At 43.5% G+C, this 17,688-nt stretch overlaps 1 protein-coding gene across 4 annotated transcripts; it reads left to right on the forward strand.

The window, feature by feature from the left end:
* The first annotated feature begins 1,846 nt into the window (after positions 1–1,846).
* Micu3 (Mitochondrial calcium uptake 3) lies at positions 1,847–17,105 on the forward strand. Of its 4 annotated transcripts, XM_077684586.1 has the most exons (12): positions 1,847–2,151; positions 2,223–2,367; positions 2,474–2,584; positions 2,651–2,698; positions 2,768–2,850; positions 4,243–4,323; positions 5,605–5,676; positions 10,209–10,312; positions 11,520–11,697; positions 12,278–12,386; positions 12,675–12,832; positions 16,782–17,105. In XM_077684586.1, exons 1-12 carry the CDS (start codon positions 1,918–1,920, stop codon positions 16,851–16,853), a joined length of 1,395 nt encoding a protein of 464 aa, XP_077540712.1. In that variant the 5' UTR covers positions 1,847–1,917; the 3' UTR covers positions 16,854–17,105. The 4 variants fall into 4 exon arrangements, with proteins under 4 accessions (XP_077540712.1, XP_077540713.1, XP_077540714.1 ...); XM_077684587.1 differs by lacking the exon at positions 5,605–5,676; XM_077684588.1 differs by lacking the exon at positions 4,243–4,323 and having other exon boundaries at positions 1,848–2,151.
* Positions 17,106–17,688: the final 583 nt, after the last annotated feature.

A 17,688-nucleotide genomic window follows, 5' to 3' on the forward strand; every position in this document is an offset into this window, starting at 1 on the left:
CCGTTTGAGAAGATAACAGAGTGCCGGAAATCTAGCTTTACAGGTAGAAGAATGACAGAAGTACTTTATTTGAACAGGAGACCGGCGGCCCTGTCTGGAAAAGAAATATATGTATGGGGCAAAAAAAAAAAAAATCAACAACAACAAAAAGGAATGTTAGCAACATTGTACGTGTTAGAGTTCAAAGAAATTCTTAAAAGAAAATATACTTTGTTTTTTAACTTTTCTGGAGCGGGACCATTTATTTCCCGTCCTGTAAACTATCCACATCTGTCGTCGTAAAAAAATCCAAGCATTTTGGCAGTAAATGAAAGGCATAATCGTGTGGTATCGCGCTTGTTCCGCGTTGCTAATGGTCGGTGGGGGGGCAAGCCAGATCTCTTATCCAGGGGTAAGCCACCTTACCAGGGGGGCGGCAGTGTTCTCAAAGAAACGTGAATAGAGGACGCGCACCATCTGAAAAAAATTACGAGAAAGGTATGCGTAAACCTGAATTGCGTCACACAATGAAGCAAAAACTGTATTTTATATGTGGCTAACAAAGGCGAATTGACATTTGAGTACAAAGAGTGATTTGGCTGGAATTTAGCAGAAACCAGCTCTCTCTCTCTCTCTCTCTCTCTCTCTCTCTCTCTCTCTCTCTCTCTCTCTCTCTCTCTCTCTCTCTCTCTCTCTCTCTCTATCTATCTATCTGTATTCATGGTGGTTCCGTGGCGTCGTACGTAAAGCTGAGTACTCGAAGCCACCAGAAACACTTTTTTGCTTTTTTAAAATGACGCAAACATTCAAGCGCCCAATTAGCCATCATCGTTCGGATATACGTAAGTGGTCCACGTAATATGCGGCAACAAAAATAACAGGCTCTCCTTTCATTATTCTTTAATACTTGGTAAAAAAAAAAAAAAAAAAGACGGGTCCTTTCAGGTTTTCGAATCCATGATGACAGGACGCCGGGTGATTTGCAACCGTACGGCTACTTCCGGGCTTCTATTGTTGTACCTGCCTATCGAGCAATCTTTGAGCGAATTCTGAGCAAGAGATCACACTGTGGGAAAAAGCTTTTATTTCTTCTGTTGGCGTCGTTCAATGTGCCGGATGTGACTGCGCGGGAAAAATGTCTATATTGGGCCCGTGAATTGACGATGGAAGATGGAGAATTTCCCCGAATTCTGAAAACTTCCGAAGCTTGGGCGTAACTAAAGTCCCTTGATCGGCGTATGAAGGGACTTTAGGCGTAACCAAGGTGAAATTTTGCCAAGTTGAATCAAGAGTTATCCACACCCTTCGAACGGGTATTCTCAGCACGAGAGCGTTAGGTGCCCGACCTCGTAAAATCCGCCTGTCGATCTGTCTGGATGTGAGACTGACAACCAAGGTCACATAAATAAAAAAAAGCCGCGCGAGCAAGAAAGAGCCTTGCTATCCAACACACACGGGAACCGAGCATTTAGGTTTTTTCAAGATCAAAAAAAAAAAAAAAAAAGAACGATATAACTAATAACAACTCTATGTGAAGCTCGCGCTCTCGATGAGAATATTATCTGAGGTCGAGTTCGGATGCAGCGCAAAAATTTTATGCTAGAAAGGCAGTAAATAAATATCTACAGACGCTGCACCTGCAGATATCTCAGTTTGAGGGCACAGAAATATTCGCGCGCGCCGCGCACCTTGTGCCATATGCCTTGATCACGGCAAGTTCAGTTTCGTTTTCGTTCAAAGGATAGGCGCATTTTTGTTATAAGTTTTTGTTTAAATAAAACTATTACAAAATTTGTAAACACCAAACTTCGCATATTATATTTTACAACCTATATTTACTTGTTTAGTACGGACTTGTGGGTGCTACCACTGTTCCCGCAATATGCGGAGGATTGTGTTACTGACGTCTGACAACAGCGAAAACCTAAACCAGCTAAAATGGCGACGCCCATTTTGCGCAGGGGTCTTCTGCAGCTGATTGAAAAAAACGTAGCTCGACAGCCCTCAAGATGTATCTCTCAAAAACGCATTGTCCAGCAGACCCTGCGCTTTGGCGTCCCCGTGAGCGTAATCGCTTCCGCGTCGATGGCTGCGTACTTGCTAGCGAGCAAACGACGTCTCACCGTGCAGGCCAAGAGGCCCACCAAGGAAGCCAGGGACGCTGCTATTCGGGTGCGTCACCTACTGTATTTTTTCCCACTTTGTTGACGGGTAAGCAAAATCTCTTACCTTTCAATATCCAGGAATATCGGGAGGAAGCTGAACACACCATGCACCTGACTCAGCGTGAGCGGCGTTTCATACGGTTTGCGTCGGTCGAGTACGACGGTCAACTTTACATGACGCCCGAGGATTTTCTCGAATCGTTGACCGAATCAGAACCAAGGCGTAAGTGCGAATTATAACTGGGGAAAATGCGTGTTGAACCTCACTGTTGCAATACTGCTTTGTGAACTGCGCTTGTGTTCAAACATTCACTTCGCTTTTTCTTCAGCTCGATTGCACCGGCGTCAGCTCACGAAGAAAGAGCTCGAGCACATGGTGGATCAAACACCCGCGAGGAAGTACGGCTCGACAAAATTGTTCCGAGATTTAAGGGAGCGGGGTAAGCTAGCTTTTTACCGTCGGGCCCTTTGTACTACGTGACTATCACGTATGTTTTGCTTTTCAGGTATAATATCGTACACGGAATACCTCTTCCTACTATCTGTGTTGACAAGTGAGTGACAGCGATTCAAAGAAACTCAGTTATTTTTCGTGACTGTACACTTTCCCATTTTTATTGCAGAACCACAGTCCGGATTCAGAATTGCTTTCAACATGTTCGACACTGATGGCAACCAGAGAGTTGATAAGCAGGAATTTTTGGTGGTATGTGTGTCCATTTTTTTTTAGTTGTAACTACTGAAAACTGCACCGTATGTCACTTAACTAAGAGAAATATTGAAATAATGTCTTTTTTAATTTATGATTAATACGTTGTATACTGATGAATATTCTCGACTTGTAAAACATGACAACCTCTAAACAATATAGGGTGACCTCTAAAACAGGGAAAACGCGCAGTGACTAAAATTAGTTTACTCAGATCGACCGGTGCAACTCAGAATTAGAGCGCATGTAATACGACAGTAAACAAGCGCTGAAGTTGCCACAAAACATCCAGCATGCACAACAAGACTGATGTTGATTGAGGAGAAACTTTAATGTGACAACACTAAGGCGGGAGCACCATGGCAAGCTAAACACCGGCATTGACTAGTTCATCAGCACAGGATGCTGCATTGCTTTCGTCTGATGTTTGTTCAAATCAACCAATACACACGCATATGTACACACAACTGGCCAGCTAAGTACGTTCAAACGTGCAACTGAGCAAAGCTGTCTAAAAATTGGCTTCTCTCTCGGAGTGATCTACAGTGCGGAAAGACAGGATGACGAGGTAGCACGCAGACAGCGCTGTGTGTGTGTGTGTGCTATCCAGTCGTCCTGTCTTTCCTTGCTGTTGATTGCCCGATATGGCCAAACTGGCCCGCCTGCAATCTGTGTTGCTTCTCTTTTTTCGTGACCAGTACCAACGGTGTGCTTGTTTAATGAAATTGTCACCGCCTCACTTAGTCAAAGATGCCTAATCTCTTGATTTATCTTGTCAGGCAGGCTTCTGGCAAGTTCCCTACCTGAATATCTCCGGGTGTTAGTTTGCTACCTTAAAAACCTGTGGCTGTTCTTTGCACCTGTTTTAAATTTATCGTGTTTGCTGTATGATGAACTCGCAAGCAAATCAAGCTGAGGAGCAGTGTGACTATATTTGGTAGCCAGGTGCACCAGTGCATTATTGGTGTGCACCAGGGCATACAAGTGCAGTTTATAAAGGATACTATCCGTTTAGTTCTCATCAACTGTGCATGCCCCATTTAAGTGGACACGACACAGGAAAACAATGATTAAAATTAACAATGGGGTGCCTTTTATGTTCGTTAAGCATCTATAGTATTGAGCCTGGCTCTGGTACTGTTTATAGCATGTATTTTGAGAAGTCTTCCAAAATGTAGAGCCCCTTTTTCTTTTCTTGCATATGCTCCCCATTGAAAAGCATGCTATGATTGCTTTTGAGTCTAGCTGCTGCGATCGTGTAAGCACTGCAAGATCAGTTCATTCATTTTGTGGCCCTTTGATTGTTATTTTTATCTTGCTTAAGTTGCCTTGAGTTCTTTTCCCGGTACATTGTTCTTCTTTTGCACGGGCGCACTCATGCAACATTAGGTTCTGCAAATCCTTGTAGCAGCACTTTTTTTCAAAAAGTCTGGAAAGCTTGGACTTTTTGACGACGTTCCCCCAGACGTTGTAAGTTTATTTTGGTGTGCGTGCTTGCGTGTGTTTGGTTGCTCTGAGTTATTATTTTTTTTGTTATGTGCATGCAGTCTTTAGCATGAAGCTTGAGTTCTCACTGCAATGTATGGCGCTTTATTGATATTGCACTTGCATTTTGTCTCAATTTCACTACTTGCCTCATGCACCCATCACCCAGCATGTAAACTTTATGTAAGCTGAGGTGGTTTTACGTATTGGGTACCTTAAGCATGCTGTGCAAAGCATTCGTTCTGGTTTATGTGGCCTTCCTTTTGTGTGGTGAAAGATGTGTCAAAGGCAGCACCTGATTTATGCGACATATGGCATACAAAAAAAAACTGTACCGCCTGTTCATTACTTAATTAAGGCAACTTCCATACACAGTTAAAATGAATGAAAAAGTACGAAGTGTGCACAAATTAATCAGAAAAAAATTGATGAATTTTGATGGAAAGTTTTTCTCCTGTAAGAACCCAAGTTTGCGTTGCTCCAGCTGAGATGAAATTCTAAAATGTTAGTGGTAACCACATTTGACTCTCGACAGTTTTTTTTGAAAAATGGCCCTTAGGCACTCAGAGAGCTGGTGCACAGAAATGGCCGAGTTCCCAGTAAGGTAATGCCATGAACATTCCATGCCTTGAATAGCTGTTTCGGAATATGCGGTTCTTGCTCATTTTCATTCCTAAAAACTTCAAAGAAATACAGCCTAGGCACATTGAAAATAAAGAAATCACGAATATTTTCATGTTAATGTAATCAATTTTCCTCATCATAGCTCATACCCCCTTATCTATGCCCTGCGGCAAAATAAACGCTCTAAAAAAATACGTATATATACCTGGCAGCTCACCCTGAAAAGTTGAATTGTGGTGTGTTGTCTTCTTTATGTGGTGTGAAGTGGGGTTGCATGCCTTACTGTTTGGCCTCAGAGGTGGCCCCATCGGACCGCTCACATTCCTGTGAGAACTCATAAAAGCTTTTTCATGCCTGGGATGGCCTAAATGTTCACTGGAATATTGCTTAGTGTTTCCAGGTTGCCTTTCTCTGTTGTGCACACTTTGCATGGCATACCAGTGTGCGCCCTTGTGCGCTTTGTTTCTTTTCAGTGGCTGCAGTAATTGTTTTGGCATTTGCTCTTGCTCCTTGCTGAAGTAGCACATTGTCTGGAGCGAGCAAGTGCCTTTAGCAGATGTTTTCCCTTGATGCTGCTGCTGCTGAACCGACTGTTCTCCTTCCCACTTCTCTTCATGCTCTCTCTCTCTCTCTTTCTGCAAGCTTGAGAAAATATTCAGCACTGTTGCACGCCATGGAAAGAAGCTTAAGGCAGGCGCGGAGGTGCCTGAACTGGTAAGCATGCCACCCCTGCAAACAGTCAAGCTGATTGTCTGTTCTCGACATCTTGTTGCATACGCAAGACTGTTGTCTTGCGAATGCAACGGTCGACACTGCACCCATTCACGTGGCATTTGTGTTGCTACCTACGGGCAACTTTGCGTGCAACTTTTTCTTCTTGAAAGTTAGTTGCAGTTGTAAATACTTTGCTTGGTTACGGGTTTCTTGTTACAGCCTCAGAAATGCTGTTATGTGCACTCCGTTAATTTAATGCTGGTACAGGCCGCCTTTGTGGGGGTGATCAAGTTTTAGGCTAAATCTTTTGTCTGCACCCTGCCCTGTCATCAAATAGCTAAACATGGGGATAAGTTGGAAAGTTCGAACGTATAAAATAAAACTTTGGAAAGCCATCTTTTAGTGTATATAATGCACGTATAATATGTATGCACACTTTGACACAACTTAATTTCGTGAAACACACAAGGGAATCATAAACATTGCACTTTACCAGATGAAAGTCGGAAACGGTAAGCCGTACTACAGGTTCTCATTTCCAATTTGCACGCATTTTTTTTTTATGGAAAAATTGCGTTTAAACACAGTATTTCCCTCACACTATCCTTTTTGCCAGTTGGCTGTCGTCAGTGACAACATGGTCGCACGTTTGCGGTGCAAAAATCGATCGTAAGCTTGGTTAACCTAGCTGTACAAGCAGTGTATAAGCAAAGAAAAAGTAAATTTTTGTTCTGAAATATGTAAAACATTCTGAAGACTAAAATACAACTAAAAGATACTGCAAGCTAGTGGACTTCATTGCAGGTACATGAAAGGCAGCCACAGAAGGCCCTTGAAGTTTTCTTTTCTTTTTTTATTGTGTTACATACGAGCTAAGGCTCTAGACTTCTGCCAGATAGTAAAAAAGAAATGGACTGAATGGGCTAAAACTAGGCAAAATTGTCTACTCTGAAATTGTCAAAATTGTCTTAAGCTAAAACTGATTAATCCACTTCAGTGCATTTCAAGTGGCATCCATCTTGCACCATCTGCTTGGCTTATCTGAAGTGAATTACGCAGCCAGCTGACAGCAGCCCATAAAGCTGAGTCGGGTTAAGTTAGGTTAAATGTAGCACAAGGAGGTCATTGGTAAGTGTAGTTGTTTATCACCCACTGTGCGTCATGGCTTCTGTGCAATTTGTTTCCGAAATAGAGGCATTTCGGAAGGCCAATGCGCAGCCATTGCAATTTATGCATTTGCTTCGAGGCAGCATTTATTTCTGGTGCGCATGAAATGAGCAAGCTTGACAACTTCACGGCCCCAAGAATCGCTGAGCTGCCTCAATTGCATGCGAAGCAGTGGGCCAAGTTATGGGCGCCTGTGAGCGATTGCAGCAGCAGCAGCTTTGGTGTTTAGTTTGTTGCAGTGTAGGCGCGGCAGTAGATGAACAACTGCAGCTTTTTATCTTAAAGCCTGAGCAGCGGCCATTTCACTGCCACGCTCTGTGACATCTGACTGGCATTTTGAGAGCTTTTCGTTAAGCTTTTTGCAGTGCAGCAGCTAGTTTTTGCTGTAGCAAGTGCAGCTAGTTTGTGCATTGTGTTTAAGGAGGCTGTACAGATAGGTACCTGTAATTGGCGACTGAAATTAAGGCGGGCATAAATTTGACTTTTTGTTGTGTGTGCGTGTGTGTGTGGTCTCTGTAGGTGTTGCTGTCTTCGCTTCATTGTGTATTTTAGTGCTGTCATGCGTCCTCTTCGCTGTTGTTGGTGTTCACTGTGTCTCGTCTCTGTCTCCTAAGTGTTGATTACTGTCCCTGTGACTCTCTGTTCTAACAAATTCGTGAGTGTTTGCACAGTTGTTGCAGCAACTTTCTTTGAGACAAATTTTACGAGAGCTTTCCGAAATGCTCTGTGCTCTAGAGCATCTTGCAAAAAGAATTTGAGAAGTTGCAACCACCTTGCGGACGATTGACCCAGTTGAGAGCTTTTAGAAGCTTTGCTGAGCTAGTGATATTAAAAGTAAGGCTGCATGTAATGTAGCATTAATGTTGATGTTCTGTATTGTAGCAGTGTAAAAATACTACCTAATAAGGGATTTGTACCGCAGCCACAAGTAAAGGTTGGTCACCTTGCAGAAAAAAATTGTGTTGTTCTCCTTTTATGCTCAATCATTTTCAGTGATGCAAAAAAATTCACTGCTAACATTTCTTTTCGTAGATTTTTGAAAGATTTTAGGCACAAGTGACATAATCTTCAAAGTGGTAGTATAGTAGGCTCCTGCTGAGACAAACTCGAAGGGACCAAAAAATTTGTTCGTATTATCAAAAATTCGTCTTAAGCGGAGGTTTTTTGCATTGGGGACGTTACAAAAGATCAAAAATATAGTTCGTCTTAACCATAGTGTTCGTCTTAACCGAGTTCGTCTTAACAGGAGTCCACTGTATTTACAGAGTGAGCGGTTATAAAACCGGTTATAAATCCGGTCACCATTGCTTTAAGTTTAACGATAAGAATACCTTTAGCCAGTTATGTCGCTTTGTCTTATTGATAGGTTCCTGCAACACTACTCACTAAAAAAGAAACAAAAAAGCAAGAAAAATTACGTGTGTGTTGTCTTGTGTGTGAAACTAACACCTGTGTCTTGCCTTTGACTTCAACCAGAGATTGTACTCAATTCCATCGAGACTCCCTGTAAGGCTTTCTCATGTGACAATCAATTTAATCCTGCACGGCATGGAATGTCTCCTCCTGTCCCTTTTTCTTCAAGCCCTGCCTTTTATATTGCCTTCTTTGCGACGCTTGCTTGCCTGCTTCTTTTAAATCTGTGTGGTTACCTTAGAAAGCAAAATTTTTATGCATGCATTGCAACAGCATTTTCTCTACATTTTATTCATCTGTGATTTGTAGTGAAAGGTAGCTGGATTTTCTAAACACAATCCACTTTGCCGCTGTCAGCCTAACTATGTATCACTTATTATTGTAATTACTGATTGCAATGACTCATTGCCTTAATTGAGGGTAGGGGCTGAAAGTTGGTCGATCTCACTTGAGATATTGTTTGTGAAGTTTAAGTGCTTCCTAATAATCGGTATTCTTGCTACGATGAAGTTTCTAGCAAACTATATTACTGCCTTGGTAACATGCCAGCAAGACTCAGGACATTATTTAGTAGCTCCTACATCTTTGCAATGATTTTAAAGCCATATGCATGTGGGATCGTACACAGAAACATGCCGGATTCGAAAAAAAAAAAAAAGCCTAAAGCGGGTAGACTTGCCCTACTTACTTACGTATCTGACTGTCGTCATCTTCTTCCACCACTTAAGCTGTGGAACTTTTTTTTCTCCACTCGTAAGATGTTGCAATCTGATCAGCTTGCCTTTAGACACAATTGTGCCTCCAAGTTTGAAAGGATGCACCTGCTATTTGCATTCAGTGCATTCACATCTGCATGTCTGTGCCGCGGCCTGTGGGGTGCCCAAAATCGCTGGACTGTTCCATTGACACTTCGTGAAAAATTTTGTGTGTATTGCATATGCAAAGTCAAGTGCTAACTGCTTCATTAGCGATTACAAAAGTAACGCCCAGCCGATCTTATTCTGTAAGCTTACATTAGGATTGCGTATACCTTGGGTTACAGAAAAGGAAAATGTACATTTTGAAATTAAAATAATTAGCTCAGAAGTTCTTAAAAGCAATATCATGCAGTTCTAAAACAAGTTGTGAGAAAATTGTGTAAACGGAAATACATTTTTCAAGATAGCTTCACTTTTCCTGGCTTCCTTGCTTCTTTTTGATATGTGTGCTTCTGCAGAGAAGTTTACACGGCCTTTTCATACTTGGCATGCAAAATAGTTCTTCTCTAGTTCATTAGCGTGTGGAGATTTACATTGTACTTTTATATTCATATGCTGTGCAACTTGTTTATAACTTACTGAAAATTTGTGTTAGCATTTCTTGGAGAATTTGTGAAACTTTCTTTTCTCCTTTAAGCTTTGTGCATGAATTCATAAGAACAGATGTGAACTGGTCAGTTAAAGTCTGGTTGCATTTTTTACAATGGCCAGTAATTAGTAATCAGTATTATCAGTTATAGGAAGCACATAGAGGGTTTCATACTAAAGCTAAGACATAGTATTATTAAATTTAGAAGAATTTGAAGAATTAGAATTTGAAGAGGTACAGTACAGAAAGTTTCTGCTTTCATTTCTGCTTTTTATGACGAGACCTAATAACCAATTGCTTTTTGGGAGTTGGAAGTTGCAGTCTATGGTCGCCAAAACTGCCTAACCTTTCCATAGGTAATTTGGGCAAACAACCTAATTTCCACCCAAACATACCTATAATTGGCCCTAGGTTAACATACAAGGTGTGTTGGTAGTAGTAGTAGTAGTAGTAGTAGTACAGCCCAATTCTCCTTTCTGGAATTTTTATGTTCTGAGAAATCCTACTTCGTTTCATGCATGAATATTTTTGCAGGCAACATAAATTGTTTGTCTGTGCTTTTCTGATGTGTTGCGTGCACTACACTGAGCCCCAACATTTTCCAGGAGGAAAGCGAAGGCAAGGACTTCCACAGTGTGGACACCACACTGCTTGTGCATCTCTTTGGTAGGAAGGGCACCGATACTCTCAGATACGACGATTTTCACAGGTCTGTAGTTGTGGCTTTCCATCATTGCTTTGCCTCTACATTTTTTTAGCCGTACAATGCTTTAGCATTGCCCAACCCATCTTCAAAAGTGTGTGTGTGTGTGTGTGGACACAAAATGCAACTTTGTTCACTTTGAAAGAACTAGCCTTCGGAAACTCACTCAGCTACATCCAGGCCACTAAAAAAATGTTTTCTAAACAAAAAAAAATGCAAGAAATATCCAACGTTCAACTTTCACGCCACAGTAATGTAATTGGCTGGAGTGATGTATCATAAGTAAGCACAAAAAAACATAATTATCGACATGTAACTGCACATTAGCATTCAAGTGATATGATCAAACAGAACTAGAGGCCCCACTTCACTCGTCCAGTCACGTTTCTTGTCAGTGGCTTTGGTCCGCGGCTGCCATTCGCACAAACAAGATTCCTTGACATTGTAGAAAATTAGCCGAAAAAGTGGCTGGGGAGCTGCCACTGTTTTCCTTGATATCTCAATTGTTTGAAGTTCGCAATAAAATTAGTACCATTGTTATGAGTATAACGTATGCTTTTTAATGAACCGAAGTTGTATTTTATCTTCGGGGCACTTTTATACAATGCGGTGCATTGGTCAGTGCTTGATATTGAGCCCACTTCTCAGTGCTTCTAACGCAGCAGTCGTAACCACTTGGTCTCATCTCGTTATTGTAATGGGAAGCGTCATTCGGCAAGGTTTTGCAGACAAGCTTTGTGAGGTGCTGTTTCCTCACAGTCTGTAGATTTCATCTCTACTGGAATGGGCCGGAACAGAAATAGAGGCTGTTAATGAAGAGATCTTGTTCTTGTTTGAGGTTTAGTTTTGTGGTTCTTCAGGTCCGCGTCCAAACTCTGGCATAATGAAAGGCAACTCGGAGAGAAACAGGAGTAATTGTTCAATACAGCGCTAAAATACCAGTGACAGCTTACATTGAAGAGAGTTCAGCGCTCTTTACCTGTCTCTCTGTTCCGTCTCCTATTCCCTCGCTCGCTGAGGCTCTCCTTTCCTCCTCCCCCCATGTACTACTTGGGGCCATGTGATTGAGCAGCTGTCGCCCCATGGTTGGAAACAGCCGTGCTGCGTGATTGGTGGGCTGCACTTGCACGTCAGCATGCTGTGACAGTTCCCAGGCGTGTCCTCTCCTCTGAGTGGCGTAACAGTACCAGTGGAGTTGCCGTGTGCTGTGCAGGTTCATGGATAACCTGCAGACGGAGGTCCTGGAGCTGGAGTTCACTGAGTTCTCGCGAGGGATGCCCACCATCTCGGAGGTGGACTTTGCACGCATCCTGCTCCGCTACACCTACATCCACAGTGCCAACTACGAGGCCTACATTGACAGGGTCATGGACCGCATCCCCGAGGAGAAGGTACTAGCGCAACTTCTTACCGGCATGCCTACCTGTGTGGCTGTATTGCCCATTTCTCTTCGCTTTTCGCCATTTACTCTTGAGTATCAAAAGCGCTACCAACAAGCGTAACCAACGTCGAAATATGGTTAGAAAATCGGGGATATAGGTGCCCCTTTACCTCGCTCTGCTACTTTGGAATGAAAATAATCTATTTGTACACACTTACCCCTAATAACTTGGAATGCAAGCTTGCGTCGCCTCATCTCTAGCTAGAGCACAAGGCACCGTAGACCGAGGACGCATAGCACAGCATTAGCTGGCAAAGCATGCGCATTTGTCGTTTTACAAGAGTGCCACTGTCTGTCAGTCATAATGAGCGAATGAGACCAAACTGGTGGGGAGTTTTGTGAACTGAGCCTACTCTTTCTAATGCATTTGCACTGAGAAAACTATTTTCGCCCCAATTTTATCATATTTTTGAATAGCAGAATTATGGTAAATGAATGCATGGAGTTTCATAAAACCCTTTGTTTCTTATGCACCGTGCACACGTTAATGGCACTCACATTGTCTGCACTGCATTCTTTTTTGCCTGCAGGGAATCACCTTTGACCAATTCAAGGCCTTTTGTCAGTTTCTGAACAACCTGGATGACTTTTCTATCGCAATGCGAATGTTCACATATGCCAACAAGCCCATCTCACAAGGTGCTTTTTTTTCCTCGTTTTTATTTAGTCTTGTTTTGAGTTCTGAATTGCACGGTGATATACACTCTTATTGCACTTGCCTAGGTTCCGTCTGCTGGAAAATTTTCAGTGGTTCCCGTTATATGAACAGAGCAGTGTTCTTGTTTGTTTCTTTATTTCTCCAGCCCATGTTTACTGCCCATGTTTACTGCAGCCCATGTTTACTGCCTCTACACCACAGTGTCTACTTGATTTCTCTAAATTTGTTTGTCGCGTCATGTTCTTCCCTGATGCTCTACATTTATTCAGAGGAGTTCCACCGAGCCGTCAAGATCTGTACTGGTCACAGCCTGGACCCCCATTTGGTGGACACAGTGTTCCAGATCTTTGATTCGGATGGAGACGGATTTCTCTCATACAAGGAGTTCATTGCGATCATGAGAGATCGGCTTCATCGTGGGTTGAGGGTGAGTGGCAGCGAGACACAAGGTGGATTTGCAGTGTCCCAAGACAAGCGCGCAAAAATGTATGGGGAGTGATTTTCTTTTCATGCTTCTTGGGTGGTCGCTTTGTATTCTCAGTCCAGCAATCTACTGATACAGGCCAACTTACTTTTTTTTACACTTTAACACCCTCAGCTCTTTTGGTGACGGGTTTTTCTTTCCCATTAGAAGTTTTTTTGAGTGGAGAGGTTAAACATACCAAAACGTTAGTGACATGGCTGGACAAAAGCACAAAACATGCCTGTACGTCAGTGACACTTAAAAGGTTAAGTAAAAACAAATGGCTGTCATGACTGTAAGGTTTGTATGGTAGTAATTCCTTATTTATTTAACGCTAGTATATATAATGTTAGTCTCACTGTATAAGCCTCTGAGATATGTAGCATTTGTTTAATTTGTTCACATTGCTGCTCTGCATTCCAGCACAAATACTTTTCCGCAGTAAGTACATGTCCAACAGCGATAACTCTCTGTGCACCTACATTTGAAAACAAATAGGCAGCTACCTATCCTCATATTTGCTCTCCTGTAATGCAGCAACTGCTAACAAATTCCAGAACCCTGTGAAACATTAATGAAAAATTGGGAGAAATTTTTTACAAGCAGCAGGTCTTCTGGAAAGAATTGCAGCCAGGCCTCAGGCCTGCAGGTTCGAAATGGGGCTGTTATAAAATTATTGTTACGAGGAAAGCGATGTGACGGTCATAGAAGTCACCGCCCGAGCGCTAAGTTAGGTGTTAGCATGTGCCGTTATTGGTAATATGGTGACAGCATGGTAACACCACAAGGTGGATAAAGACTAATAGTAGAGCCTCTTGGTTTCCCAGCTTAACCTAGTACATTTGGCGAGCTTGGCCAAGATGCTCATGTAGCCCATACAGAGCATCTTCCGCTAACGACTATTCTCTGCCCGATATGCTCCCAACCACATTGTTTGCCTGCTTCTTTCTGGTCATTGGTCCAGTTGGACTATAGCAGGCGGGGACGCAGAGCCGTATAGGTTGTATTCACTAGCGTGGCACGCATGGGGGCAACCATGTGTGTACGCCATCACTGGTTACACAGGGCTCCATGAGATGGCGGTACTTGTCCTTGCTAAGCACCCGATGTATGTTAGATGCTCCAAACTGTCCCCCACCGAACGCAAAGTAATGCCTTGACTCCAGTTTGAGTGTGATTAATAACACATCTGTTGACACCACCATTGAGAATCGGGCGGTGTTTTTTTCTTTCTGCGAGGCACGGGCGCAGTGGCACAAGCCGCGCCATGACTGTGCCGAAAAGGCATGGCCATGGCCATTTCTAGTGTTGCGAAGCAAAGAAATTGACAGCTAAATTTTTCAGTGACTACCATCTATACTGAAGCATGCTGGTGCTCATAGCATTGAGCAACAGAGTAGCTGATCTGAGCAGCACACATCACCTTATCAAATGGGATGGCTGAGGCATGGGACAGCTGCATCAGTGGGTCCTGAAGGGGCAGAACTCGCCTATTACGGTGCAGGTGTCCGCTGCTAGGGCGTCTGTCACATCACTGCCAGCCGGTCCGCGTCCAGATCCTCTCTGCAGCTCTTGAGAATGTAGCTACATAGTAACTCCTGTCGTTACGCTTTGATGACTGTGCACATCCATGCAGACTGTCAAGCAGCACTACACTGCCTACAAAATCCTTCACGTGCTGCGTTTAGTGGGCGCACAGTTTGCAACAAGCTTGACCACGTTACTGGCAAGTTTGGAGTAGACTCGGGGATCGCTAACTGGCTCGCATGGGAAGCAAGAAAAGATCGAGGCCTTCCCGCGAATTTCTATCCACTTGCTGTTGAGCCGGGAACGTCATTGTTGCTTGACGTGACGCGAGGCCTCGATCCTGACAATACCGCCGCAAACTTCAAAACCAACAGGAAGCTAGCACTGCGGCCTCTTCTTCCACAAGAACCTAAACACCCCTCAAATGTGGGCTTGATTCATGTCATGAGAAAGTTGCTGTCCTAGAGCTGTGCATCTACTCAGAATTACTTGCTGTAGGGCTGTCCTGCCCCCAGCGAGCATCATTGCCAAGTCTGGGTGCAGCTTTGGCAAAAAGATACCAGACTTTTTAACTCACTGTAAAATGTCGAAGGCTGATTTTTCTTAGAGGGATTTCAAACCGAGCCAAACAACCGTAACCTTATGTACTACTGACGAAGCTGCAGTTTTTCCAAGAACTGGTATAATCTAGGACAGGCATACACATAGAGGTTAGGCGCACAATGGATACCAGGATGTCTCATAGCCCTTTTTTCTGCCATCTGTAGCCATTGGGCCTGTTTGATTTTCCACTTCTGGCTGCCCGGGCCTGCCCACGGGCGACCAGAGGCAAGAGTCGGTTATTCGTTTTTCACGGGCAGCCCAAAACGTCACCTCCAGTGGTGCCAGAACGTCTTAAATTTTTTTGGGTCGGCAACTTCTGGCTCCCTGCAAGCTGCCAGAGCCGCCCAGGCATTCGTGGTCTGGCACCGAGCAGGCACCAATCTGGAAGCTAGCAGACGACAAAATGAGAGCGGCAGAACCAGCTCCAAACTAAGATTGCGATAATTTTTCGTTCTTTCTGATTTGGTGGTCTGAAGTTGAATTATTTAATATTAAAAATAACTTTTGCATTCATTTCAGTTTGTTTTTCTCATCACAACACTCTTTTTTTGTTGTTGCTGTTGTTGTTATTGTACGGAAAGTCAGATGAGAGATGAATGAAAGTTTTCGTTTATTCTTCTTGAAAGAAAAGCTCCCCTGCAGCATTCTGGCATCGTTGGCGCTGCCGGGAGAGCCGGCATGGTGTCAATGTTCGCATTGCAGATCCCCTGGAGTACGATGGAGTGAAACTTCTTGTGATTGTAGTAACTCTTTTCGGACTCCGAGGGCCTAGAAGTGCGGACATGGCACCCATAAATCACGCCGATCATGTCCGGCAGTCTTCCGCTTCCTCGATGGACAAGAGCGTGGAACACCTGCTTGTTGCGCTCCCGTTCTGCTTTGTCGGGCCATCAGATTTCCTGTCTGCGGATAGAAATAAGAAATCCGATGACTCGGTAGACTGCGGCGTGAACAGATGACTCGCTCACGTCGATTTTGTCGCCGATCATGTACATGGTCGGTACACTATGTACCGAGGTACGACAGGTCAATCAGAGCTGTCTTCTGGGCAGGCATATGCATTTTGGGGCGTCCTCGCAGTCCTTCGGGGTAGAATTCCGAGTGTTCAAATTTGCCAACCAGGGCTGCCACAGTACGCCGTGACAGGCGAAACAGTCTGCTGAATCGAACTTCAGGTGGCTCGGCACAACGTTCTCGACGTAAAGGGATGTGCGGTGCCGTTCTTCCCGCTCTAACATCGTGAGGAAGACGCACGCATCGAAAGCGTCGGCTTCGTCTTTGTACTCTTCGTCTGCAAGGTGACGGCTGTCCGCACAGAATGCGTCGGCGAGAGCAGCGAGTGCACTTCTTGCGTTGTCTGACATTTCGCCTCTTAAACTGTAGCAGACGACCGAAAAAAAAAGTTGCTCCTCAGCACTCGTCGCAGCTGGGATTTCTTGGTCCTGGCTTCCGGTTTATCCTGAGGCACTCGAGCAACGTAATCATGGCACAACTTCCTGCCTGAGAGCAAGCTTCTGGCTGCCCGCGGGCTGCCAGAACGCCCGTAAATCGAGCAGGCCCCTTGTCTTGAGTATCAATTCATGATGAACTGAGTAGTCAGAGCAGAACCTACCTATGTTACAGAACTTTGTCACCATGTTTTTGTGATGCTTGATTAGGTTCACTTACCCAGGTGTCTGTCTGCCTTTACATGGATGCATTGTTGATAACACAGCAGTGAACTTCCTCTGTGCATGCCACAATTGAAATAAAAAAATCTTTGTAATTTCTTTTTCTTTTTCAGTCTCACCTTATCTCGAGTGAAGGATGGGACGCATTCAAGCTTTGCATCAAAGAAGAAATTCGTAGTCACTGAGAACTGGTTGTTTTTTATTGAATGTTTATTGAAGTTATTCTGCTGTGCTTATTTATGAGTTCAATGCTGTTTAACAAAACTTGTTGGGGGGCTAGTTGGTTCATGATTCTTAAATATGGTTAGCGCAGAAAACCATAGACGGTACATAAGAAAGGAGATGGGAACACCGTTGTTTGTTGTTGTTCTTTGGATTGTTACGTTTATTGCAGGACGGTGCAAATAAAACTCGTCTGCTGTTCACATGTGAGCTAATGGTCTCCGGTGTATATTGTGGATGGCAGTTGTTCTCTGGATTGTTACGTTTATTGCAGGACAATGCAAATAAAACTCGTCTACTGTTCACATGTGAGCTAATGGTCTCCGGTGTATATTGTGGATTGCAAACGAAAAAGTAAACAGAGTGTAAATATATCACAAATTACATTTTGGGGCTGTTTTATTGCAAGCATTTAAGCCAGAATTCTCGCGAAGTGCTACGCTTAACAGATGTTACAAAGACCATGAACAGCACCCCACTGGCTGGACATGTTATGACATGATATAAGACGTATGCTTTATGTAATGTATGGCATGGTAAACCTTCCCACATAATATCCTGCAGGGATACACATTATGAACACATGAGGGACATGCAAAGGTATCTTTTTGTCAAGAATAATATTTTTGTCGTGCTTGAGGGAAGGCAGACGCCATGTCATGCCACATGTATAAATTTGTACCAGCTACTCAAAGGAAACACAACTGGCACCTCATCCAAGCACGTTATGGCTGCAAACGAGAAGTCTGTTGCAAAAATTTTTAAAAACTGCTTTTATATTTGTTTTAGGTGAAAGAC

This window comes from Haemaphysalis longicornis, unplaced genomic scaffold, assembly GCF_048455015.1.
Source record: "Haemaphysalis longicornis isolate Haplotype H1 unplaced genomic scaffold, Haemaphysalis longicornis Haplotype H1 scaffold_9, whole genome shotgun sequence".
Lineage (NCBI taxonomy): Eukaryota > Metazoa > Arthropoda > Arachnida > Ixodida > Ixodidae > Haemaphysalis > Haemaphysalis longicornis.